The sequence below is a fragment of the Salarias fasciatus genome, chromosome 19 (assembly GCF_902148845.1).
Source record: "Salarias fasciatus chromosome 19, fSalaFa1.1, whole genome shotgun sequence".
NCBI classification, from domain to species: domain Eukaryota; kingdom Metazoa; phylum Chordata; class Actinopteri; order Blenniiformes; family Blenniidae; genus Salarias; species Salarias fasciatus.
In genome coordinates, this window is record NC_043763.1 from 20,523,758 (window position 1) to 20,551,596 (window position 27,839).

The 27,839-nt window shown below is 45.5% G+C and overlaps 1 protein-coding gene across 1 annotated transcript in view; it reads right to left on the minus strand.

The window, feature by feature from the left end:
- The window catches only part of pxdn (peroxidasin), a 55,717-nt gene that overhangs the window by 6,598 nt on the left and 21,280 nt on the right, over nucleotides 1-27,839 (minus strand). Inside the window, exons 4-19 of the mRNA XM_030117121.1 lie at nucleotides 26,190-26,261; nucleotides 23,614-23,685; nucleotides 21,449-21,520; nucleotides 18,899-19,068; nucleotides 16,498-16,615; nucleotides 15,571-15,740; nucleotides 14,628-14,900; nucleotides 13,629-13,904; nucleotides 10,706-10,818; nucleotides 10,424-10,580; nucleotides 9,593-9,701; nucleotides 6,064-6,221; nucleotides 2,351-3,357; nucleotides 1,758-2,254; nucleotides 1,285-1,419; nucleotides 930-1,138 (exon numbers count right to left, since the gene is read on the minus strand). Of these exons, the coding sequence (XP_029972981.1) occupies nucleotides 930-1,138; nucleotides 1,285-1,419; nucleotides 1,758-2,254; nucleotides 2,351-3,357; nucleotides 6,064-6,221; nucleotides 9,593-9,701; nucleotides 10,424-10,580; nucleotides 10,706-10,818; nucleotides 13,629-13,904; nucleotides 14,628-14,900; nucleotides 15,571-15,740; nucleotides 16,498-16,615; nucleotides 18,899-19,068; nucleotides 21,449-21,520; nucleotides 23,614-23,685; nucleotides 26,190-26,261 (3,608 nt within the window). The remainder of the gene's footprint in view (nucleotides 1-929; nucleotides 1,139-1,284; nucleotides 1,420-1,757; nucleotides 2,255-2,350; nucleotides 3,358-6,063; nucleotides 6,222-9,592; nucleotides 9,702-10,423; nucleotides 10,581-10,705; nucleotides 10,819-13,628; nucleotides 13,905-14,627; nucleotides 14,901-15,570; nucleotides 15,741-16,497; nucleotides 16,616-18,898; nucleotides 19,069-21,448; nucleotides 21,521-23,613; nucleotides 23,686-26,189; nucleotides 26,262-27,839) is intronic.

The window sequence follows — 27,839 nt, forward strand, 5'->3', positions numbered from 1 at the left end:
GGAGGGACTCTGGTGAGGAATCAAAGGTGTTTGCGGGCGCGACGTGGAGTGTGTGAGTGTGTGTGTGTGTGTGTGTGTGTGTGTGTGTGTGTGTGTGTGTGTGTGTGTGTGTGTGTGTGTGTGTGTGTGTGCGTGTGCGCGCAGCCACGTGGTCCGCATGCTCTCCTTCACTCAACACTTCTGGCCTGAGTTCATTAGCGACTGGATGGAAAATAGCAGTTGGCTGTGTGCCTCACAAAGGGGCTGGTAACATGTTCACATGAAGCAGGTCCGAAAACATGGAAAACCTGACTGACGGAAGTTTATCTTAGCAGTTTCCTCATGATTGTTACAGAATTCTGTGTTGTCCGCCTCCAACTCATTAGGAAGATAGCCAACACTAACAGATAGGCATATAATAAAACATGGTATAAAAACATACTTCTCACTCTGAAACACTGTTAAAAGAAATGAAAAATGCTTCATTGTTGCAGATGAAGCTATCTTCTATTTGACGCCCTGAATCTGCTGCATACTTTTTTGCATACATTTTTACTGCTGCAAGTAAAAATGCATCATTTTATCATTTTTGTTTCAAAAATGTTCTGTATTTACACGGCAACGTTCTGCAGTCTCCCATCAATTGTGGGGTTTTGTTCGGGGAACGCATTCGATGGAAAAAGCCACAAAACCCACAACAGGTTTTCAAGCAAAGACGGCAAAAAGAATGAAGGCTTGAGTCCAAACATAAAGACTGCACTGTACAGGTCACTTCAAGCAACAGGAGCGGTTCACTCCGGGATTTCCTGCTGATCCCACAAAGCAATGCGGAGCTGAGCATTATCCACTGCGGCTTGGCCACAGCAGCTTGTCATTAAAATCCACAAACCAAGAAATTGAGGTTTTTTCACACCCAGCTTTAACTTCTCGAGCGCTGCCGCCGCTCTCACCTTCGCAGCAGTCCTGCCACATGCGCAGGTCGATCTGAGGGACGTCGTCGCAGCTGCCGTAGCCGTGCGGCAGCTCGGCCACGTTGAACACGTCGTGCTGGATGCGCGTGATGTTGTCGCCGTTGTCGCACAGCACTCTGGTGAGAGACGCCTGCTTCAGCTGGGTGAGCTGGGCGGGGGTGAACACGCCGGGGTTCTCGTACCAGAACCTGAACAGAGGGGGAGAACACAAGCCGCTGTCCTGCTCATCACTGGTATGGGAGCTGAACACAGTGTGTGCGGCAGTGCTGATGACTGATAAGCATCGGCGTGGTGGAGAACAGGTGGGCGGCGCTGCTTTGCAGTCTTACTCTACCTGTCACCGTCCCGCAGGCGTTTGAACTGAGTGGTGAGCAGACACATGAGGGTGGGCCCCAGTCTGCTGCCGGGGACCAGGTCTTCAGCCATGAGGGCGGGGAACAGGTCGATGTTCAGAGGGGTGCCGTACAGCCTGCCGGGACGGAAAACACACATACAGGAAACTAGCTGCACTGCTTATATGATTATCTGGTCCAGACAGCACAGCAGCGGGAGAAACAAAGAGGCTGGTGTCAAATTACAAACACCAAATACCAGGAAACAGTGGGATTTTTAGAGAAAAGTGATGTTTAAATGACAGAAGCTAAACAGTGTGAACTATAAATTGATGTTCATGACTTTTACAGGATTCATCAAAGCAGATAATGCAATTTACACTGTATATTGAGAAAGTAGATCACAGAATACACAGCTTTGAAGAAATAAATACATAATTAAGTGAAAAACTCGGTTCAGCCGATGCAGAGTTACCTCTGGAGTTTCTCTCTGACGTTTGGATTCTTGATCTCGTTCCTCAGGTCGTCAAACGTCTGCGCTGAGGTCAGGTTACAGAAGGTCCTGTAATCGTTGTAAGGAGGTATGCCGTGATCCCGCCCTCTCTGGATGTTCATGGCGGCCAGGTCCAGAGCCACGGCGTGGGCCATGGAGAACAACCGCTCGGTGAGCTCCGTGTTGAGCAGCTGCGTGGTGACTCGCATTTTGCCGGCGACGCCGAAGAGCCCGCGGAGCAGCGGGTCGATGCCGCCCTCGTTCACGATGCGGTACGGCGAGAAGAAAGCTCGGTGCAGAGAGATGTGCCCCTGAGGTATCGGCTGAAAGTCCTGATCCAACCGGTAGAGGATGGGGTTGATCAGAGTGTGTCCGAAGCGGAACGCGGCCGTGGCGAACGCGCTGAGGATTCCGGCGTTGATGTTGGGGTCATAACCGGTGTACGACTCCATCATCTTCATGCCCGCCTCGCCGAAGATCTACGTGAAAATGAAAATCGGGGAAAATAAAACTCAAAAGAAAAGACGATGAGCAGGATTCTACGGCAGGACTGGAAATTGACAAGCAGCCGTTACCTTGGGAAGCCAGTGGCTGTAGGTGATGTGCTGCATCTGCGCTCCCACGATCTTCCTGGCCTCGTGGTAGATGGTGTCTCCGTCCCAGTGCGGGTTCAGCCTCAGCAGCTCCGTGGCGATCCGGTTGTGCTCCCGGAACCAGACGGTGTGCATGGCGGTCAAACCCAGCTGCTCGTTGGCGCGGTGGTCGCCGGCCAGGAAGCACGGGATTGGACTCTCGTTCTCGTCCCTCATGCACTCGGTGGGCGGGCCGGTGGCGAAGGGCAGGAGGGGCTTTCCCGTCCGCTGGATGATGCCTTGGCGGAGCAGGCCCCTCTGGCTCGCCAAGTCTCGGATTTCCTCGGATTCGTGCCGCGAGCTGCCGTAGACGTTCGAGGCGTCGATGTAGGAGGTGAGCTGGTTGATCTGCTCTCGCGGATAAACGCTGTTCATCAGCAGGGACGTCATGCCGCTGCCGCACACGGGGCTGGAGCGCACGAAGAACATGCAGCGGGCGCCGCTGCGCAGCTGCCGGGGGTCATTGGGCGGGAACTGGATCGGGAAGCAAGGCGGGTCGTTGGTGCAGACCTGGGCGCAGAGCTGGCCGTCCGAAAAGCGCGACTGGCTGAGCGCCGCCACCGTCGAGTCCAGGTCGTGGTCGAGGAACTGTCCCCACTGCATCAGCATGTGCGTGTAGCGGTCGTCGGGAGTGATGGTCTCCGTTCCGATCATGGTGGTGGAGACGAGCCGCGGCAGAGGCAGCCGGTACCCGTTGTGCAGCCGCTCGGTGGCGCCCCTCGGCAGGTTGAAGCCGTTGTCGTAGACGGGCTTCAGGAGGCGCTCGAAGGCGGTGAGCGAGGCGCCCCACATGGAGTGCTGCAGGTTGTTGCAGGTGCCGTCGTGGCTGCGGTACTTCTGGTGGAAGCAGATGTCCGAGCAGTTGTTGAAGCGGCGGTGAGCCGTGCAGCCGGACAGGTTGGCGATGACGTCCAGGAAGTGAGGGGAAACCAGGTCGTTGTATCGGAAAGCTGTGAAAAGGAAAAACTACTTTAGGATCAGGCTACAGGTGTGTGAGTCAAAGCCAGAATTAGCAAAATCAGTGTCTCAGGACCCATTTTCACAATGTTTTCAAGTGAAAATGAAAAACTTTCCTGGTGTTTTGGGTGTCTGTTTACACGGCAGTGGTGTTCAGAGCCACTGAAAAGTCAACTTTTTGAAAATTCTTTCCGCAGTAAACAGCTCTGCACATGCTCAGCAGATGGAAAATAACAATGGCCGCCTCCAGAGTGCCATGACTCTCAGTCTGTATTCTCCTGGGATTCAGTAAATTTAGATTTGATAGTCACCCGGAATAACAGCTTCCTGGCAGCTGGCCAACTGGAAGAACACGAGCTTCCAAAAAGGGCTACAGTGTAAATTCCCAACATATAATGAAGAAGAATTTCCTCTGTGTTCATTGTGAAAAGTTTCCACAGTAATTGTTGAAGACGATATCTGAAAACACAAGCTTTCCACAAACCCCCAGGGGTAACACAATTACGCAGACGTGGAGTCTACTATCATCTCGTCTCTACTAATGGTTCATACTCAGATATCAACTATTTTTATAGTACATGCAGTCATTCGTCACTTCTGGCTCTGAGACTGGAAACAACCTCCTGTCCTGAGGGCAGAGGTCACACTATGTCACAAACCTGCCCGAACACGCTTTGATATGTGAGAACTCTGCTGTCGGAGCTCCTCTGTGCAGCATATCAGTGTGTGTGTGTGTTAAAAAAATAGAAAGTGTTCGGTTAGGTGAGACATCCTGGACTCACATTCCATTTTTCACTTCATGAACATCATTTTTGAGTTATGTGGATTTAAATTTAAAGAGTGTTCATATTTCATCTAAAGTGGGACAAACAGGTAAAATAGTACCTTTATAACTTTTATATTTAAACTTTAAAAAGTTTTTCTTTGTTGTAGTGCAGCGCATCCATGATGAGAATGTCTAGATTTTCAAACAACTAAAAAACTATGACGCAAAACGACTACAATCTCAACATAAAGTCAACTTTTGAGTGCCAAATTCAGTGTTGCATTACACGTGTTGCTACAAACTCACCCTGACCGTGCTCAGCTCGGTTCTCTGTGTTGTTGTACATCTGCTACTCCTAAGAAATGTGTTTAAAAAAAACCTCAGTTTTCTTTGAAATTGCTTAGGTGGACCAGATTGGAGCTTCCTGCGGGTCAGTTTGGGCCCACCGGCCTTATGTTTGACACCCCTGATCTGAAACCTGAACCTGATCCACATTATTTCATCACATATTCTTTGCTTATCTGAGAAAACCTTCACCCACAAAGAGGAAGATATGTAATCAAGATGTGTCTGTTGTTCTTTGATCTATAAATCCGCAACATGTATAATACTTCATGTAATATTCCAAACACCCCGCTTTGACCTCTGCTGTTATAAACCATTACAATGACTTCTTTCATACACCAGAAAGTCAAAACACAGCGTGCTGCACTGCTTTTTTCCGCCGGGCCGCTGCATGTTTTTTCCCCGATCGTATGTGAAAAGCACACAGAGTCAGATGCTAATGCACATAAACAACCGAATTAATCCCTGCTCCCCGCGCTTCCCTACACGCACGCTTAATTGAGACAATCTGTCCGGGCGAGCGACGCAAACCGTGTTTGAAATTTGTCCCGCGCTCTGCGGTGATTGCAGGTTAAGTGCGGCACAGCGCGACACGGGACTAATAAAAGTGTTTACGGGGCGGTTGTCAACTGCTCCGTCAATACCCCCCCCCCCCCCCCACCCCTTCTCTCTCTCTCTCTCTCTCTCCCTCGGGCTGTACTGAAAGAGAAAATGGCATACAGATGGAAGACTCGTGCACGGCCAAACGTTGCTCACAGTTACGAGACAGAATTGGATTACTGGCTTCACAAGACTTTGCTTAGGAAACCGTTTGGAAGCTTGTCGCCCGGTGCTGAGTGAGACTTCAGTGCCAGGATCTTGTTATTCTGCAGAACTCAGTGTTGTGTTTTGGACACCGTGGGGAGGTGGACTTGTTTTGGGGTTGCAGTATGTAGTTTAGGTAGAAAAAGAAACTAGATGGTTCAAGTCAAATCAGATGATTTTTGAAAACTACAACGTTCAGGTGAATGGAGACTGACTGGTAACTTTACATTATTAACACGTGAGTTGCTCTGTCTGCTCTGCAGTGGTCCGAGAACCTGCATTTGTCGTTTTCAGCTTGGTTGAGCTCATCTCCATCGATGAATGAATGGTCAAACCATCAAATACTAAATCTGCGCTGGCCTGCGAGAGTGAAATTCATCCCACCGCAGTTTTGTTTGCCAAACTGGAATTATTTGTGGACGTATTAAACACTGCTGGGAAGTGCAGAACTGTCTTAGTTTATGACACATCAGAATCCTATGAGGATCTTTTTTATAATTTCACAGACATAATAACTGGTTTTGAAAACCAACCATCACTCTTCAATCCCTGATTCATCCCAACAGGATCCGTGAAGATCGAGAGTCCAAAAAAATAATGGGGAAAAAAAGAAAAGTGTGCGGATAAACGGTGGAATGAATAGAAAGACAGGAGAAATGGAGAAGATTCGATGGGCGGAGAATGAAAGGTTGGATGGAAAGAAGAGAGAACGGTTGGCTTGGTTCGATAAAACGAAGGGATGCGATCAGACAGTACGGTTACGTGGGAGTGGCGCTGGGCTCACCGGTGCCGTTGGTGTCCACCATGAGGCCCTGGTTGACGTGATTCTGGATGAGCAGGAGGGTCTGCTCGAAGATCTCCCCGGCTCGCGCCTGCTCCACCGTGTAGGGGTCGCGCGGGTATCGGAAAAGAGCTAGCAGCTCCCCTGGGGTGCGAGGCTGACTGGAGGGATGAGGGGATGAAGAGGCGAGGCAAGAGAGGGGAGGGAGAGGAGGGAGGAATTAGGAAGAGCGTTGGACAAAACATGTGCATCATATGAGCAAAATACAGGGAATAATTCTCTTCCGATGCTTCAGTCTTTTATTTGAAGAAGTGCTGGCGAGACAGTTGATTTGGGATGAAACTAAATGAACTGTGGAATGACGAAGAACAAGTTCAGACTTTTAGTCTAGACTCTTAATTTGAGTTTTTATTATAGACTGAAATAAATTATGATGCATTCCAGTTTTTCATTTAATATTTAACTGTTTAAACCAGACTTTTTTCCCCCCAATCTTCAGCAAATAAAATCCACCTTGGACAGATTCTACCTTCAAAATTACAATCACAGATGTTATAAAGTTTGCAGAACAACCTGCAGTTAATAACTGCAGACATTTTATTCCTTTATAAGTAGTTCAATCAGTTTTAGCCACATCACTGCTGTCAACAAGACGTTTTTTGAGATTCCTCTGCATATTCTAATGAGTTCTAATGTGATTTTAAGATGAGTTTTCAAGGAGGATTGACTGGAAACTTAAAGTTCATCATCTGCAGGATACATATTGGGATGTTAAGACAGGCTCAGGATCCAGGCCCTCCTGACCCCGTGCAGGAAGAAAACAGGTGCAACGGGGTTTTACATGGACTGCTGGTGCTAATAATCCCATTTATCTTCCTCCGTCTGCTGACAAATGTGAAAGAGGTCCTGCCAAGACTCATCAATGCTGCGATTTCGTGGACTGCGCGAGAAAAGGCTGCTTTAATTCCACTTAACTCGTGATCACTTGCAAAAAGCTGGCGAGTCTCAGTAATGAACAGCTGCTTCTGTCAGCAAACAGCACTTAAGACGTTGTTCTTCCTCTCCCGAGAGAAGAAGCTGAGTCTAATTGTGTGATCACCATTAATGTAAAAAAAAAAAAAACAAAAACAAAAAGAAAAGAACAACAAAACTTGGAAATCCCCTGGCCTCAATTGAGGTTAGCAACCGTGCGTTTGTGTGGCAATTTTTCTCCTGTGTGTGCGTGCCTGTGTGGGCAGAGTGGAGGTGTGTGCATGCCAAGAAAAGCACGACTGTTAACCACATCATTCAGCAGGATGGGAGCCTCCGAGAGCTCCCTGAACGCACCGGCAAGAGAGCGACTGGGAGGAAAACTGCGCCGAATAACCAGGAGACACCATTATCTCTGTCATCGCCTCTATATAGATAGAATAAGAATGTAAATGTGTGAGTCAGAGTTAAGACAAGCAAGCAGCAGAGGGAGAAGCTGCTCGGCACCTACTGGTACTGCCAGGATGAGCCAGGCTGACTTGTTTTTGAATGAAGCATTCTTTCTTGGAGTTACAGTTGAGTTGTGGACTGACAGCAGCTACATGGTGGGCCTGATGTCTGACAGCCTGACAGCCGTCCCGCCCTCGAGCCTCTGACTCGAAACTTACAAAATCCAAGTCATGCGCCAAGATGCTGTGAGACAATCTATTTGTATTCTGTCTTCTGCCCCCAAAAGCTTCAAACTCTGGGCTGAGTCTGCACCAAACGCAATATTCCAATAACGCCCCGCACCGTATGCTGACTCACACGCTTTGAAATTCCCATAATCTGCTGTTTATTTGTAAAGTTTACTCATCATTGGCTGTGATGCAGTTTATTTTTCGATGTGTGGAACCAGAGAACCAACACACAGAGCGTGTTTACAAGCAGCTGCTGGCAGAAATCACAGCGAGCGAACGTAACACAAAGTGTTATATTGAATTCACATTTGACTTTTGGACAGAAAAATTTCATCCTCTCATCTTCGGCCCTGTTTGCACGAGAACAACCAACTGGAAAGTGCAATGTTTTCCTGTTTCCATTCAAGAAAAGCATAACAATGAAATGATGAAGCCAAAAACGAAGTGGTGCTATAGATATTGATGTATTTCCACTGATCCACATGAAGGTAAATGTGACTTTCAGTGTGTAGTGTACCTGTGCAATGATATGAACGCTATATCATTAGATATGTTGCAAAATTTATTTGAGGTGATGTTTAAACGTTGCTTCAGGAGGAAATAAATAGATAGATAAATAATAAATAAATAGTTCACATGGCAACATTTCGAAAACGCTCTATTAGTTGTTTTCGTAGTGAAACCACACACGTGTGCACTAACAACAATGCGCTATAAACAACCACAATACAAAAGTCTGTTTTCTCATCATTGTTAATCTGCACATGCTACACATGTGCAGTAGCAGTGTTTCAGAACCTGCATCCTCCTCTGTTTCCATGGAGGCGGAGTTGAAACGTTTCCGAAAAGTTATGCTTTCCTCAGTTTTCACGAAAGATGACGTTTCCTTTTTGAACCCCCAAAATGCAATAAAAGTCTCGCATCTTCACTTGGAACGGTTGCAGTGAAACTCGGCCCTGAGACGAACAGCGATCTATTTCTGACTCCGGCGTTTATATGAGCCTCCATCTGTGTGAAGTGATTACAGAACAAAACAAGTTGCACAAAAGCCCTGGAGGCCTCGAGCGCACGTCAACGTGCACTGCGGGATGTTCAAGTATTACGCACAATCTGGATGTGCCCTGCGATTTTAAATGAAGCCCGGAGCCACATGTTAGCTATTATGTGAGCTCACACAGGGTGAACAACAATGCTCTCTGATTGAATCATTTCATGTACTTGATTGCAAAGACCTGAGTGTCACTGCATGTGTGTGTGAGTGTGTGGTAGGGACATCAATCAACATGATTGCACTGACGAAGAAAGATTATTGAAATATATCAATGAAGACATGTTTAAAGGTCAGACTGAGGTAAGGAAATTACTGTAAAGTCCCAGGACAAGGTTGGCTGTGATTGATTTTCTACATTGATGAGGGCCTAAACCTGCTTGCAAAAACATTCATGGGGACTTATATGGAAGCAGCCAATAGAGAACCAAGGAGAGTTTTGGTTGAAATCACATGTTTTGGGGTCAAAAGAGTCGTTAGGACCTTTGTACACCAAAAACAAAACAACATTAAACTTCAAACAGAGACAAGTTTATGTATAGTTCTGCTTCATGAAACAAAACTGTAGTTTATGTCACATTTCCTGTGAGACGTATTCATGGATGGACAGATGGTAGGGTAGCGGTTAGCACTTTCCCCTCACAGCAGAAACATCCGCTGATCGAGGCCGGGCTTGGAAGCGTTTTTGTGGGGGTTCGCATGTTTCCAATGCACGTTTGTGAATATCCTTCAATTTCTCCATTTGGTACTGCAGTGTGAATATTACGTGAAATAAGAATCCCCTCTTCCTTCACACCACACACGTTTGTTTATTATGTGAGTTCGTGCGTCCTACCCATCGAAAAGACGTCTCCTCGTGGACTCGATTGCACTGTCCACGTTTCGGATGGCCTGCTCGATGGACGTGCTCACGAAGGTGTCTCCCTCTCTGCTGACTGCAGGAACTGATAAACACACACACACACACACACACACACCAAATCTCATAAAACTGAAGTTCGGAAGCGCAGCTGCACACGGTTAAGAACAAAAAAAACATGAAGCATAGAGTGTTCTGTGATGTTTTCCTCCTTTCTGTGACCTACACTGAGATATTCACAGCTCTAATTGGTGGTTTCTGTTAACTAAGGCTCTTTGCTTTTATTCGATTCCTGCGTGTAACTTCAGATTCCCTCGAGCACATTTCTGGCACGTGCTCCGTCCGTCCCGGTGCGCCACTGTAAACAGCGAGATGGTGACGTGAGCGCGGAGGGAGTCCAACAACAACCCAGCTCCGTGATCGAGTGCACGGTTCGCCGGGCGGAGTGCGGCGGTCTGACCGCAGGCATCTCAGCGGGAAACAGCAACACACACGGCGAAGAGCGCAGAGGAGAGGGATCGCTGTGCAGTTACTGGCCGACTCGAGACCGAGAGGAGACCAGAAGAGTAGGATTCACAGGCTGACGAGGGAATCATGAATACTACAGTATATACAACCCCTCATGAATACATCTTAATGTATTTTAATGTTCCTCTATAATTTGCTAGAGTATATTTAATAATTATACCTGTGGGAATAGAACATTTCTAGAATGATTTACTTCATTGAAATGTTATCGTCTTTTTCGTGGCTATTTGTAAATTTCTTCTGATAACGTGACGTTTGTAGAGTTCGTACTCGTCTCACCTGTGACGGTGAGCACCATGCTCGCCACCTGGTACCCGATGGGGTTGCGGGCGACGCACTCATAGCGCCCGGCATCCGCGGTGCCCACATCTTTCACCTCGAGGTAACCCTCGGGGCTGATGTGGAACTTTCCGCTTTCCGTCACCTGGACGCCGTCCTGAGGGGAAGCAGGCGGGAAAAGATCACTACATCGTACGAACTCCGGCTCTCGTCCAACTCGTCCTAAAAGCCGGACACGTTGCCGCGACGCTCCCTCCGTCACGGAGAGTCTGGGCGTCTAACCTTGTTCCAGGTGAGGACGGGCTGAGGCTGGCCTTGAGCGCTGCAGGGAATCTGGACGTCCTGGCCAGACTCCACTGTCAGGTCCCTTGGAGCATTTGTGAAAACAGGCGTTACTGAATGAGTTAAAACATACACACACATACACACACATGTTAATGATTACGAAAGCGGCGCTCAAAGTACTGTACAATCAAATCACAGCAGGCAAGAAACATTTGAGGCTCGTCTGATCATTTTTATTGTCCCGCGTCTCACAGAGCAAACACAAGGCCTGGACGCTTGCTTTTTTTTTTTCTGTTCCTCAAACAGAGAGATGCAAAAACATCAATCACCCTCATGTATGCATGAAGGCACACACACGCGCACACTTTTATCACGCCGGCTCTTTAGATTAACTGAAAGGAGCGCATTTCCATACGGACTCAAAAAGAAAACAAACGGCGCTAAAAGAGGAGCACACACTGCTTCGCATTGCCAGAGTGAGTCACTGCGGCATTTTGTTAAAAATCTGGCTCCCCAAAGGCTCTCGTCATTTCTGTTTATAGCAGTGTGTCATGTTGCTTTAAAAATAAATAAATAAATAACAAGTATGATACTAATCAGTTTGGTTTTAATCAACTTAGTTACATCATTGCACCAAAAAGCCTGAAACCCAAGTGTTTGGTTCAAGATGACAAATTTAATATAAGTTGATTTACTGATTAAAACTTGCTCTTTTTAGAGCTCCAAATATTTTCTGAGTAACAAACGCTTTAAATACGGTGCCGAGAATATTTATTTACTCATTTGAGACTGCGTCTGCTGCCAGCGAGCTCGTGAGGGGAAGGTCGGAGCTGGAATCCCTCTGAGGGGGAAGTTTGGAGAACATGATCCAGTATGGTGACCCTGGTGAGCACATCCCCAGTTTGACTCCATTACCGGAGGCCTTCTGTGTGGAGTTTGCACCTTCTCCCATTTTCTAAGGGCAATTTCTCCAAAACATTTGTCCAAACATGACAACTCCTCCCAGGTTTGAGCGAGCAACGGGAAAATCCCAAACGTCTTCCAGCACAAAGTGGAGCTGCAGGTAGCTTCGTAGTCTGAGTCGAGCTATCTGCCCTTAAATTACAGCCAATCAGGACGCAGGAGTCATGAGAGAATGAATGCACATGGGAAGGGGGAAAAAAAAAATCACTTTCTCCTTTGCGAGTTCCTCTCTTTATCGTGGGACAGCTGTCACACACTGCCACCGGGGCTAGCTGCTTACACTGTGCTTTTACAGTGCGGCTCCATTATGCAACGTGTACTTTGAGTCATGTTAACAGCCATTACTGCATGGAAAGACATGGTGTCATCTCAGGATTACAGGCTGCCATGTCTTCCTGTGCTACACAAAGCCTGTAATTTTACCTAAACACACACACACATAAAATAAAATTGAGTACATGCAAGAAAGAAAAAAAAAGCTTTCAACACCATTTTTCAAGTTATACCCTGCTTGTTAGAGATTCTCCCAAAAGGGATTTTGGAGTTATCTACCGCAGCTGCTGCCAGAGGATTCATGAGACTGAGCTGAGAATCAACCCTCTGATGTTGGCACAGGAAGACAATCACCCGAGAAACCTGTGCCTGGGTGACTGCTGCTTCATTTACACAGCACCTTTCACCTCTGGGCATCATCTGAGTCAATCTCTTGTTCCGACACATCCCAAAGATTCTCCACAGGATCGTATCTGGTGGCTGCCGAGGTCAAGTGAGGACAGTGAACTCACTCTCATGTGAAAGAGAAGAGTCGTCGCACATTAACCTGCTGACAACAGCTGACAGTAACATCTACTTATAGAATATTTTTCCTGAATCAACAGTCCGACTGTGCTTTTCACGATCGCACAAACCTTGACCGTTTTGCCAATCATGACAGAAGGTCATGGCAAGATTTGGATGGATGTAATCCGTTTAAAACAGCCCACCGTGCACTGGTGACCCAGTGTGTCAAGAGAAAAAGCCAAACAGCTTTATTCCAGAAGTACTCTAAATTGCTGACATGGAGAAACTCTGTACTGAGCAGTCAAAACATCTAGATAAGAGTTCTTACACAGAAATGTTTACAGACAAACCAGATAAGCACTGATACGACTGACATGAGAGCAGCTTCTGTGTCTTGGCTCAAACTTTAACAGCTTGCACCACTTTCTCAAATAAACACAAGTGCGTTACCTCAGAATCGCTGCAGAGAGGGAAACACCGTCTCTGAGAACATGCCTGAGCTTCCCTGACTGACCGGACCGGTCAACTCGACCTATGAAGCAATTTGAGCTGTGTGCGAAGAACGGCAGGAAGAAGTCATCGAAAAAGGAAAAGTCCATTAGATTACATGATGACGTTCCAGGATTTAGAGGTAAATGTAGCTCGCCACCGCCTGCTGCCGCTTCCTGCTGTTTAACGAGAATAGTTACAACCGGTGTGGTCTTGAACTGCAGTGAGAGACGATCTTCTGCATACCTCGCCTGTAATGACTGCCTTTTTAACTTGCACTTGCCCTCCTTTTGGCTCAAACCGGCCACCTTACTCGTCCTTGAAATCCACAGCTATTAGAACGTCAAGAACCTTTCAACGAATAACTTCGAGATACGTGCATCCATAAAAATACACGGCCCAATAAACAGAAAAAAACCTTTTTTGCATTAACTTCAATAAACAATCTAAATATCAATAAAACTGAACTTCATTCAGTTGGATTCAGGATGAAAAACACATGACGTGACACTAGAGAGAGGAGTCAATTACAGCTTGAAAGATAAACTGTGTATCTGTTTTTTTAAAGTGAGCAGATTGAATGTGTTCGGTCAGACGAGCCAGGCGGACCAGATCAGACAAATCATCTGAATTCAGTCCTGAATGTCACATGCGTGACAAAAACGTGAAACTTGAAAGACTCACTCACCTCTCTGCTGGATGCTGAGCTGCACAGCAGTGTGCACGGTCCCCACGGGGCTGACCGCCTGACACTCGTACTGGCCCTCGTCGTGGGCCGCCACCCGCGCGATGCGCAGGGTCCCGGTGGACAGGACCACGTGGCGGCGGTCCAGAGGTAGCGGGCTGCCGCCTCGGGTCCAGGCGATCACCGGCTGAGGGTAACCGGTCGCCTCGCAGGGGAAGTCCACCGTGTGACCCTCCAGCACCGACTGGTCCTGAGGTGTGTTAGTAAACTGAGGGATCGCTGGAAGCAGAAGGAAATACAGATAAGTGGCTGAGGGTCATCACTGTTTTAGAGGAGTTGTAAAACTACAGTGGATGAAATGAAAACATCATGTGACTCAGAGTCCTTCAGTTTCTCCATAAGCTGGTAAAAGTTCTTTTTCAGGACCTCAGAAGCGAGTCTTGCGCCGCACTATCTCGAAGCGTGAATGACGATGCTCATGTTGTTGGGATGTGTAGACAAAACTGTGGGTAGCATCCCAGTCGGCCCTGTTGTGTCGGCCACAGTGAAGTTTTCAGTCCTTCCGATTCTGACTTGTCCCCAATCAGAAGAGCGTGCGACTGGTTTTGTCTTATAGCTTTTATAGGGTCAATACACTCCTCACTTTCACACAATGATTCCATCTTTTTTACCTTTTTGGCCTTTTTTCTCACAGTTTCTGCAGAATTTGGCAGTTCTGATGACATTCTTTACAGCCTGTTTTTGTTGAGCTGAATGCGAGGACTCCTCAAGCAGCTGGCTGAGAAATGTCTTTTTCCTTTATTTTTTTGCTGAAATCAGTTCAACTAAAGATGCATCTGTCAACAAAAGCATTTCTTGAAAAAGCTCTTGTGTAGAGGTATGTGCAAAGAATCATGGGCATAGCAGGTGAAGCTAGAGCTTAGAGGACTCATCTCCACTGTCGCTGAACGATCAGAGGTCTCCTGAACGAGGAAATTATCACCAGAGTGTTAAATTACACACCTTGCACGATGATATAAGCGGCAGAGTGTATGGTGTCCACGTTGTTGGAGGCAAAACACGTGTACTGTCCCCCATCAGCCTGGACCACGTTCTGGATGTAGAGCCCTCCTGACGGCGTGATGTTGATGCGGATGTCGTTGGGCAGCGGCGTCCGGTCGCCCTTGGTCCAGGAGATTCTGGGCTGTGGCTGACCTGTGGCGCTGCACTCCAGGGTCACACTCTCCCCCACCAGGACCTCCGTGTTCTGGGGCTGGATGACAAAACTCGGCCGTGCTGCAAGAAGACATTGAACGAACGAATGAATGAATGAAGCGTGATCCAATCGGCAACACTCTGACTACTGCTGAACCGCTTCCCTAGAGGCGGCCATATCTGGAGAGTGAATTCTGTGGATTTGGTGGAAATATGCGCAACACAAGGAATCGGAGGTCTACAGTCACACTGAGGCAGGAAATACACAACATCTGCTTTCAGAAACTGTCTGTGACCTCGAGGGCACCGACGTACGGCCACGCTAATCTCCCACAGTGACAGCGATTAGCGCTATGACTGATTGATGATGGTCTGCTGTGTATGTGCATGGGTCAGGCCGAGCGGCGGGAGAAAGAGCAACAGAGACAGAGGACAGAATGTACTTGTGTGTCTGCGCACAGAAAGGAAAAGTTCAGATGAAAGGCAGCGGGCTTTGCTCACAGCTCAGTGGGACATCCTAGTTATTTGACCTACTGAACTGTGAATGTAGCTTCAGTGCCGCTCGCAGTGGCCCGCACATTGCTTCAGTCTCCTTACGTCAACACAGAGGAGGGCCTCATAGTCCCAATAAATGTAGGAATGAAGTAGATTAAAGAACCTCCCATCTATGTACACTGTGCATTATAAGCAGTATAAAGTTGCTTATGAGTAAAAAAAAAAACAAACAAAAACTTGAAAAGTAGCCACTCACCAGGGGCTCCAAAATACCGCAGCGTGACCTCTGAGGTCTTGACCTCTCCAGCCACGTTTTTAGCCATGCACTGGTAGACTCCCTGGTCCGTTTCCCGGGTGTCCTGGATCATCAGCGTCCCGTCTTCCAGCAGGTTCAGGCGACTGTCGTCACGCATGTTGAGGGCGTTGCTGCAAAGCACAGACAAATCCAGCTACTTCCTGCAACTTTCCAAAATTCAACAGTCACTGGTAAGAATCTAGTTATTGTTCTGCAGTTGCACTGCAAACTGGAATGGCAACAAGAAATATATCAATAAATCTTGTTAAAAAAAGGGTATGACTTAAAGTCTTGACAATACAGTATCTGCAAATTAGCTGGATTCATTCAAATTGTGTCAGTTTAATGTTTTGCTGCAAATAGCTACGCATATTAGCTTGAATGAGTCGACGATGTGAACTTCCTTTGAAAAATAAGTCCAAAATGAACAAAGAAACATCCAGTTAAGTTGCTATATTGTTTTCTTGAATACTGTAGTTTTTAGTTGAGCTTGACAAAAATCTTGAAATGTGACAATAACGGTGAAAGGATTCAATGCTATTTAATCTTTATTTTGGTTTTGAAAAATTCTCTTTTATTTCCATGGATTGTACAGGGAAACCAAAAATAAGCTTTAGCTTCAGCGTATAAAGTTTTTTGGTTTTGGGAATAAATCCATTGAGAAAAATAAAAAAAAACAATGTTTTTAACCAAATTAGAAAAGAATCACACTGTTTCATTCACACTAACAAACTGTGCTTTAAAACATGAAAACATGCCACACTGAGTGCAGTCGTCTTTAAAATGAAACTCACTGAGGCAGTTCTGAATTTACCAGCAGCGCTTTGCCTTCAGGGATCCAGTCTTTCATTACGTCTACGCTGCTTCTCCAAAAGCAGCGTCACTTACTTGTTCCTGAGCCAGATAATCTGTGGTTTAGGGTTCCCTTCGGCCCTGCAGGTGAAATAGACGGTGTTTCCTGACGTGACGTCAACATCGTGGGGCTCGGTCGTGATCCTGGGCACCTCTGGAAGACATAACAAAAAGAAAGCAATGCAGCTCACTTTACTCGTGTGTGATTTGTCACAGACACCAATTAGCCTGCCTGCTGAATCAACGTTCCTTAATCCTCTCTAGTTAACTGCACATGTGCTCTTACTCCAACGATCCATAAACAGAGGGGATTAGTAGAAGACTCTTCTATCTGGCAGGGCTTCCTGACTTCAGAAAACACAAACAAATGTGGATGTCTTGAAAAGCACTGGGCAAAAAAAAAAAAAAGAGGGGAAGTCCCAGCTTCACCTGTCAGCATGCAGCTCACACTCTGCCCAACACAGAGTCCATATGGGAGGCAGATTTCTCAAGAGCGGCTTCAAACAGCTCTGCTCAGACAGAGTCCTCGTCTGATTTCACGATGGGGTCAGAGGAGAATCTACCTGTCCCGTCCGAAGGTCACAGAGTGACGCTGTGAGAATCTGTGAACATTTTCAATGCTATAAACCTAAAAAGCAGTGCCTGGGTGTTAATGAATGAGTCAGCCTAAACTAAGCTGCTGAAAAGCTGCAGAACTTGACCTCTTTTCACTGGCTTTGACACGGATCCTGTTTCTATGCAGCCACCCTACATGAAAACCCGTCCGGGGGGAGGCTCGGCTCATCAGATACCACTTGTGCAGGGAGGTGGCACTTCATCTCAAGGAGGATCGACTGTTTTGACAGCTGCTCAACCCGCCGCGCATTGTTCCACCCTGCTTGAAGGGAGAAATGGGGGGAGGAGAGGGAGGCGTGAGCAGACATTCTTTCCCCCGGTGCCTTGCTATGCAGACGAGTGGGGTGGGGGGCAAGAATGGGCAAGTTGGGGCCATCAAATTAGCTGCCGTGATTTAAGTGTGGTTGAGTTACAATAAAGCTCGCCGCCAGCCGCCCGGCGTTTAGCGGGAGCTGGAGGAAACGCAGAGGGAAGACAGCTGGATTTACTGCTGCTGGAGCAAATTACCTATTTAAAACAAAAAAAAAAAACAAAACCAGACAGAGTCACGGGGAAATGTGAGCTTTCTTCAAACTGCCCGTATACTTCAGCTCAAGCTGGGCTGACAAATGATGGTTCAATCAAAATCTGTCACTCAAAGAAAATAATCAGAGAATATGAAATTAAGCTGCGGTCGGCTCAACTTCTTATTAGACACACTGATTTCAGGAGAGTCAATTCTTCCTATTAGGGAAAGAGGAACTCTAGTGTCAGCTGATTTCAGGTCACAGTTGGTAAAACCTTTGTGGAAGGTGAAGCAGTGGAATAAACCCATATTTTGGACGTTGTCATTCATGGAATCAGTTTGGAGGAAATGTTTTTTTGGTAAAAAAGTCAGTCTTTTGCTCTCAATTTAGAAACTTTCTTTTGCAATAAAATATTGAGTGGTTGTGATTCCAGAGTCAAACAAGCAGGTACATTTCACAGTCAATTAAGAGTTTAATTCACCTAAAAATCTCTTAGCAAATCCCCACTGATGAGCCGGTCTTCATTTATTTGTCCATTTCCAGAGGAAGTTTCCTCTTTCATCAACTTTCCGAAAGAAGCCATCATCACCCAACATTAATCCAAAACATTTTCTTCCAAAACATCTTTAAGCAGCTTATGCTGCTTAAAGATCTCAAATTGCACCTGACACTGAGTTTTCTCTGACTGGACAAGACACTTCTCGAAAAAATGTCTCGGTAACCATCACATTTCATAAGTTATCTTCATACATCCAAAGCTTCCAATACAACAGGCAGAAACGAATCTATAGAACAGAATGGTGTCTGTTCCATATATAACAGACAGTATGGTGTTCTTTCATTCCTGAGATTCATTTTGTGGAGTTTGAACGAACTTATTCTACTTCGGTTTAAGTGGACACTGAATATTATCTCAAAAGGACCGAGGTGAAATCCTGACACTGGTGTTGTCTTTTGTTTTTTCTATATCTATATCTATTTTGTCTACTGTCTATATCTATATCTAATATTCATTCAGTGTTTTCTGGATTCAATTATATTGTGCTTGGAGAAATGATCAAATACTAAGATTGTGTGTGTGTGTGTGTGTGTGTGTGTGTGTGTGTGTGTGTGTGTGTGTGTGTGTGTGTGTGTGTGTGTAATACATGTATTCAAGGGTTAAGGAGTGCATTTAGCAGTTAAGGTCAAAGTTCAGGGTCAGGGTTAGATACTTAGCTGTAATGGTTAAGGTCAAGGTGAGGGGCTTAGGAATGCATTAAGTCAATGAGAAGGCAAAGCGTGTGTGTGTGTGTGTGTGTGTGTGTTTCTTGTCGTACCGCAGTTGAGCTCCTCAGCCGTGAGCGTTGCCACCGACCTGCCCTGCAGGCGGCTGGGGTAGTCGCAGGTGGCGGCGGCCTGGGCATTGCCCGACTCGGCGTACTGCTTCAGCAGGTCGGCCAGCCACAGCAGCTCGCAGTCACAGTTCAGCGAGTTGGAATCCAGCCGTCTGAACACACAGAAACCAGGGCAGAGGGAGAGTGAGGCCTACTAACGCGGTCTGCAGATGCGGCCCGACGGCATTCATGTGTGGGAAGTGGAGTCGCGCACGCAGCGGCGCTGTGTAAATTCTCTCAGGCGGTCTGCGAACTGAAACGCGTCAGGCTTTGCCAAACTCTGCCTGGCTCCGTCCAGGCAGTCCAAACAGTGAGGCTCAGCCGGACTGTTTGGAACACGCTCTCTTCCTGCCGTGGGAAAGTGTCTGTCCGCTTGGCCCCGTCTTCTGATGCTCCGTCCAGCTTTAACTGGCCACAATGTGTCCATTATCTATGACAGGAGATTTAACTGGCAGTGTTTTACACCAGAGGCAAAGCTCTCACTGACAAACCAGCTAAAAAAAAAAATAATAAAGAAATAAATGTCTGGCTTGGAATATTTTAAGTGTGCCTGTACGGCTGCAGCTGTCTGATATGCTCCTGTGATTATCAACAAGGAGGAACATTACACTGAGAAAAGGGCTTTTCAATCATGCCGAGAGTGGATGTTATGGCGATGACTGCTACAGAAAACAGGAGTGAGGGGCAGGGGAGTCTCAGGAGGTTCAGGGAGCGATGAGTTAAAAAGGAACCTGAAAAACACAGTAAGTGCATCGAAAACTTCCCTCAATACAAGCAACTAAAACTAATGATAAAGATGTAACCTGGTTCTAATGCTCACTTTAGAAAGATAACCTGTTTCCGTCCAGAGTTTAAAAGGTCAGAGGTTAAAAAAATGCAGTCACATGGAGGTAATGTCGGTCCACTCCGCACTCACAGGGTGTCTCCAAATACTAGCAAGCCATTTCGCAGCTAAGAACTCTGCCAGTATGCACGTTAAAGTTTACATTTTTCAGATATGAAGACAGAAGACACAACAACATATCAATCAGTCAAAACTTGCCTTTTCTGCCTATAATTACCGAAATTAAAATTCCTGTGATATTTCACTATTTTTTTTCGCTCAATAAACTAAAATATATTTTCTTCCTAGGTCCAAGACATTTCTGGCAAAGTTCAAAGTTCATGAACCTTTTCTATGGGTTTGTCAAAACCCTAAGTCACAAAAAATTTTAAACATATGCCTAACTCTGAGTAATGTCACCTCTTTGTAAAAAAAAGAGTTGCAGCATTAAGTTTCATGGCAACAAGTCAGCAAACAGCCAGACCCTTTTACTGAAAATACATCAAGTTTCGTCTTCATACAGTGACATTCTGAAAATGATGTCCATTTACACTGACATGGCACAGATACTGAAAACGATGTAGTTATCATGCCAGGTCATGAGTTGGCGCTGTTGTTTGTTTTTGTAATGAAAGCACACACACGTGCACAGAGAACATGTGTTCTAAATATTAACAAAGTCGACGGTACGGACATTCATGTGAAGTGGCGTTTCCCTCCGTCTATACAGAGATGGAGTGTTTTCAACACAATGACAAAGCGGCTTCATAACCGGGAGAAATACTAAGGCAGAACGTTCGGAATAAGCCACATTAAAACACTTTCCATGCTAGGATGTCCTGATTTTAACCTCACACTGGCAGGACTTTTACAACTTTCGCTCTGCGAAAGCAAAACAAGCCCTGAACTCCAAAACAACTGGAGCACATTATCAGTCACGACGCTCTGCAGGGAATGAGGCAGTGATAATGCCACAACTTTGGATCTGTTCTGGCTGTTTGTGCACATGACGACAGCGGGAATCACTGTAAAAAGGCAGCTTTGGAAAACAGCTACCAGAATGCTTTCGCAACGCGTCTGTCTCCGTCTTCGAGCAAACAGGGAACACACACATTTTTCTGCAACGTGGGCATTACTGCCATAACCACTTGTTTGAAGCAGACTCTTTTCTGAAGTGAGATGCAAAAGCTATCACGTCATGTAAACGAGGTGATCATCGATATATTTCGAAATCCTTAAATTGTCGAGCGCCACAATAAGAGCAAAGCCAACGCTGTCGCTGAGTGCACTTTCTCTTACAGCCTTTCTCAGTGCAACACAGAATTGGTAAATGAATGAAACATGGCAGAGAAAAACAAGGCAGGGTCAGGCCAAACCGCTGATTATTGTTCAGTGTCGGTTGGCTGCAAGGCTTGAAGCTGTGTTAGTGATAGTTGGCCTCGTGTCTGAGGGCTCATATGCTCGCGTTGCAGGGAAAGCTGAGCATGTTTTGTGCAACATGGACAGCAGAAATTCTATTTTCCTTGGTTTTGTCATCATCCCCCACCCTGTTCGGCCTCTCATAGACAGGCGTGTTTGATGCACAGCGTCACGGGGATGAGCTGCAACACATAAACATACAAGTCGTGCACAGACGTTCCAGCGGTTTCACGAGGGTATTTTCCACTTACAGTCGCTTCATGGCCTGAAGATGAGAGAAGGTTCCCGGGACGAGGTTGGTGATTCTGTTGTTGTGCAAAAACCTGAATGAGATAAAGAAAAAAACCCATTATGTCTGACCTGTGCGCCACTTATTTAATGTTAATATAGCTTAACAGAATTAAATGAAACCACACACAAATTCATGTAGAGAACAATACGCTTTAAACATTAACAACGGCGAGTACACAGATATTCGCATGGACAGATGGGTTGCAGTTCAGGGGATTCTCAACCTATCTATGGTAGAGGATGAAGATTCCTGACAGTGTTCCTGATAGTGTAGAACAATCACAGAAAAACGAATAAAAACTCTGTCATGTTGAGCAACAGCAAACTTAATGGTCCATACGGCAGAAACTAAAGGTCCCCCCCCCCCCCCCCCACGCAGTTGAGGAAATAACATTTATATCAAATATAAAGCAAATGGTCTGGCAGGCTATTTTCACATGATATCATTAATGGACTTCTATGACTGATAAAACTAACATTAACACTGTAGCCCAGATAAAAGAAAAAACTACAAATAAACGCTTAAAAGAAAGCATTTTTAAATTAATTTACTAACGATAACAATGGAGCTCATCAAAAATATAATGGGGATGGGCCGTGTGTTGATATCATTTTCAAAATGGGTCCAGGAATAGGATCACATTCCCAGACAAACTACCACTCTGGAGGATTGGATTCTTTGGCCAAAGGCAGCCACAAAAACATTTCATGTTTATGTGAGATCATTTTCCAAAACATTACCCCGGAAAACATTCTCTATCAAATAACCAGCTTTAAATCCAGTCCACTGCTTTTATAATTCTTCTTTGTCTCATTAAAGTACGTTTTCTCACAGACGCTGCTTTGCTGTGTGACTATGGAGATATTCCCCAACACCGACAGACCGCGCACCTGGGAATTCTTTCCCTCCCCACGTTTTCCTCCTTATTTCTTGTTTTTGTTTTTGTGCAGGTGTCCTCCTTTCGCGGGAACCACTTAAAGGGTTGGGAAGCGGGGATATTCTGGACAGCTACTGGCTCATAAACAAGCGCAGCAAGAATTTAACAAGGCTCCATCCCTTGGACATCTGGTGGAGAGGGTTTGTAGAAGCAGCTGTTTCATCGCGTCAGCATCTCGACAGGAAAGTTCATATCAAAGATTTAGTGAGATACCTAAGGAAGAACATTGCTGCGATTCTTGATCAAAATCAAAGGTTATACTGATTACAGCTCCCGCTGGATGTCTGTCTATGATTTCAATATGAGTAGGAATGTTGATTGGAGTTGGCGTTGCTTGTTGTATATATTTCCTGAAGCTTAAAATGTTTGAAGCAAATTTCCTAAGTCTCTATTTACAAAGAAAGGATTTCAAGTGTGGATGGAAAACGTTTGGTTCACTCTGGGGGGGCCGTTTCCATGACAACGGTGCTCGGAGCCCCTGAAAATGAAACTTTGGAAAATGTCTCACGAAAATGCACCGAAAGTTTTCCCTCTCCGAGATGCAACTTTAATGTAACGCTGCTGCTCCTCATGCACACCACGGCCATAGTAAACTGTTCTTCTGCACATGCACGAGCAGATGGACAATAAGAACAATGTTTTCCTCCAGAGTGTTATGACTCCCAGTCTATATTCTTCTGGAACGCTGTAGTTTTGGAGTTAACAGTCACCGTAACAGCAATCCAACTCGGTCGTCTGTCCATACAAACGTCCACGGACTCGTTATCATTACCATTTATAGAGCATTGCTCTTTGTGCACGTGTGCGTGTGGTTTCATCAAAAAAAAAAAGCAACAAAAAAAAAAACAGCATTTCTCACATTCCTGATTTCAAACATTGTTGTGTAACTGCAGAACATTTCTGAAACGGACACACAAATGTTGCTGTAAGGTCGACAAGGGTTCCTTCATGAAAGAGTCAGTGCTGTTTTTTCTACTTCAGTGTGTCACGTTTTGGAGCAGCACTCTTTCAGAGCAGCGGTAGCGCTCCCAGTCAGCCCTCCCAGTCATTTACTGCAGATCAAGGCTATTCTTGCAGCTCTCTTTGTCTGAGGAGCCAACACGCAATTTGGAATCATCTTACTGAAAGCTGCAAGCTTTAAAAGCTATCTGGACGGCAGCATATTACAGCCAATGCGATAGACTTACAGTCGTTCCAGTTTCGGAAGATGGGTGAATGATTCTGGTTCCAAAGATTCAATGTTGTTGAAGTGCAGGTACCTGTGAGACAGAATAAACATTTTCAAACTGGAATATTTCATTTTCCCAGCCGGCCTGAAGAGGCGGGTAAATGAGATCACAAAAGTAAAAGTAATACATGTCTTTCCTGTTCACTTCTCCATCACTGGCATTAAAAACCACTGTACTGAAGTCATTCAGGAAAGGTGATGATTAGTTGCAGATAGACGCCAGGCACTGACTTTTGACAGATACTACACAGTCTGAAAATGTTGGGGAGATTTTGAATGAATTGCTATCTATCAGAAAGGATACTGGATGATTCCAAAGGCCTCTCAGAGTGGAGGCTGAAATAGGTAAATAATCTGATGGCTGCAAGGCAACCGTGAAGGGTCGATTTGGTACGTTCATGTGGAAGGAGGGTAAAACAAACATGAGCAGTCCGTGTTTTATTGATGAGAACATCTCAAATGTTGCATTTACAAATGGCCATGTAGATACACACTCGCACTGAACAATTAATTCCCATTTAGGAATTTATAGTTGTCTAAGTACAGTGAACTGAAAGGAGGCCAATTATCTCAGCCATGATCTTCACTCTGCCCTGTGTCATTATGCCATTACACTTGCTTCCTGACAAACCACAGTCATGCTGATAAAAACAGATAAATGCTGGTGGGTCACTGAGGCTGCTGTTTGAAGCTCCTGAAAGGAACAGTATTTGACATTTGTTGCCCAAAAAATGATGTCAAATTAATAAAGAATACCCGATGGGAGTCAAACCTCATGATCTCCATACGCATCCCTTGATTACTGTGACGAAACTGAGAACAGCTGCTGTGCCTGGAGCCTGATGCTGACGTTGGATTTCTTCAGTGTATTTGCCATTTGTTTAGGATTCGAGAAATAAAAGAAGGCTCAGCAGTGATTACAGATATTTTATTTTAATGGAGAATGAGTCTTAAAAACAAGCAACGACTTTAAATTTTTACAACTCTTGCTAAGTATTTTTTTCATTATCATAAAGCCAAATAAAGTTGCGTCGTTGGTAATACGACTTGGAAATCAATAGAGACATTCTATTACTTAAGAAGTGAGAAATCCTCAGCTGGGAATTTCGTTCCGTCGTGGCTGAAGTCATGTGACCATGTGGCTTTCACATAGTCTCCCAAGATCTGGAAATGCTAACAAACCCAGTGGCGATGTGCGCCTGTTTAAATGCCCGTTTACGTCAAAATGAGTTCCCAGAGGAGGCCGTAGCGACCGGAAGTTTTGACTTCACCTAGATCCACAATCAGCACGTCAAATCACAATAAAGGAAAAAAAAAAAAAAGAAGAAATGCTAATGTTCTAATCCATACTAGTGTAAAATCGTTTTCCGTAACACGAGGGACTGCTTGGTGCGTCACAAAGGACTGCTGTGGTCTAAGTTGTTGCTCAACTTTGCAAAGACTACAAATTAGGAACTTTGTGGAAAAGCAAAGCCGACTGTGTGAAGAATCATTGCTCCGTTTGAAGCTCTGTTTGCATTGTGGGGGTGTGTGCCAACGGGACCGCTACATTAGCACATTTTGGGGACTGTGGCACTGCTGAAATAGTTTACCATCTGTTTTCTGCATGATTGTCTTTTAAACATTATGACAAGCTGAAAAGGATAATTTGCTCCCACAGACATTGGGTTGGACTCTGGAAGTGACTGATTTTTGTCAAGGGAAACGGGGTGATTTCAGGTTGTCCGACAAAAAGTGAGTCATTCCTGCAGCCTTCTGTTCTGAAAAATCACGTTAACAACATAATTCAACAGTTTCACATCTAGTTTCCTTGTCGAACATGCACATGTGACAAGATCCAAGAGGGACATTCATTTAGCGAAAGCCACGCAGAACCAACACAGGGAAGCGGGTACATTTTATTACACAGACTTATTACACACAGTGCAAGTTTCTCACAGATAAACATGACAGACTAAAGCAAATCAAGAGCAGGGGAATGCTTTCTGCAGCAGCAGGACAGACGCAGACCAAGCTTTGTTCTACAGCAGAAGCCTCGGCTCCAGCGAGCTGAACAAGCAGCACGGGGCTGGATATCATGTTTGAAACTTCACTGAGGAGGGGGGTGTGTGTGTGCGTGGGCCAGGGGCGCACATGTCTGTCATCTTGACCACAAGACATGCGACTCATGCACAAAGGGGTCAAAGGGGATCAGCGCAGCATACAAGGGTGGGTGCACACACGGCATGCATCGGGGCGGCCGGGAAAGCGGACAGAGCGACGCACATTGCACACGGCAGCGCGAGGGCCAAGGGGAAAACTAACTGGACGGAGTTGACATGACCCCCGTGTAAGGCCTACACCGTCATGTAGCATGCTCGGCACTGTTATGTCCTTTGACCTAGCTGCCATGTGGACCTTGCCAGGCCTGGTGAAGTTGTTGCAGAGGAAGGGAGTGTTGGGGTATTTATTGTACAGACGGCGAGCGGGAGAAGTGGGAGCAGGAGCGGTGGTGCGAGCAGAAGGAAAAGGTGGATGAGGAAGTAGGTCACTTACAGTTGCTCAAGAGAGACAAGCCCCTTAAATGCTTGTCTGTCAATTGATTGGATTTCATTCTTGTACAAATAGCTGAAAGGAGAGATAATCAGGAACATTAGTAACACACACACACACTCACACATACAGAATCATCTCAATTCTCCCTGGTTATACTACGAGAAACTGAAAATATTCCCATTTCTTAAAGCACAGTGTACTAATACTTCACTGTTCAGTCAATCTACTAATCTAGCACAACGCTTCAACTTCTTGATGATAATATAGTCAAGGTCCCCTCACACAAACAGTGAAGTGAAACAAGTAATTTCGGGAGGGGTGTTGAGGGGGTTTCGAAATGGACTCTACTTTGAAAACCCCTGTTCTACATTGATCACAAAAGTCAAATAACCTACCTGACACTGTGTGAAAGTGTTTGTTTGATTCATTACATGCATCAGCTTTACAAGGATCTGAAGGTTAATTGTGGTATCAAGCTCCAAAACAACAGGTCCGACATGGAGCCAATTTGACAGTCAATGGATTCGTCCTGTTTAACAGCAATTTTGAGAAATGATTGGCTGCATTGTGATCTGGGGGATTTGAAGTTGTAACTAACATCTCTGCAATGTTTAGAGTTACTGACATCAGGGAGTACTGCTGTGACTGTATGACTACATTAAATAGACAAGATTTCCAGGAAGAGCATCGGGCTATGCCAGTCTACTTCCTGGTGGTATGAGAGAACAACAGTATCATGGTATATGGTCAGATCACTCTCCACCTGTCAGCATCAAATCACTCATCACACCAGGGCTCCTACTGCCATCGCTCCACGGTTAACTTCAAAACTGGTGCTGCGGGTAAACCAGTTTGGACACTCGAAGCCAACATCCTTCAACACCACCGGGACTGTATCAATGCAGAGCAAGCTGTGATTTCGGCTGTACTGATGTCAGTAGAACAGAGAAACTCAACAAGAGATGCTGTTTCGGAGACTCTCTGACCCATGAACCGATGATCAACCAGAGAATGGCGTCCATGACTTTTTCTGGGGTTAAACTCCAGTGATTTTAAAAAACAGGGAGCAAGGGAACAAAAAAAAAAAAGAAAAAAAGAGGGGGCTACAAACCGATGACATGTCTGAGAGTCCTTTTTTAAAGTAATTAGGTACAGACGATTGCAAAACAAAAAAAAGATGACAATGACAAAAATATAGTTACTAAGTTAAAGTGTTGCAAAAAATGTGATGTGATCAAATTAAAATTTGTCATCAGCAATCACTTCTGTATCCTTATATGAGGCATGTATGGAATCAATAGAGTATCTTGGATAGACACTCATGACGTGCACATTTGTCCTTCATCATGTGTATTAAAGAAATGTGAAACTATAAAAACAATGGCTTACAGTTGGCTGCCCTTCCGACCTCCATCTCCTCATCATATCTTCCACAGATCATGATAAGACACGATAAGAGATTCACATCTCTCCATAACAGAAGTGACGCAATGATTGGAAAAACAAACATCCGCTGTAACTGCATGGCCCTCTCGGCGGTCATGTTTCAATCATAGAAGATGAAAGGAAAGTACAAAAAAAAAAAAAAAAAAAAACAACTTCATGATCTGTAATGAAAGAGGTGTTCAATAAGCAGAGGAACACCAGGAC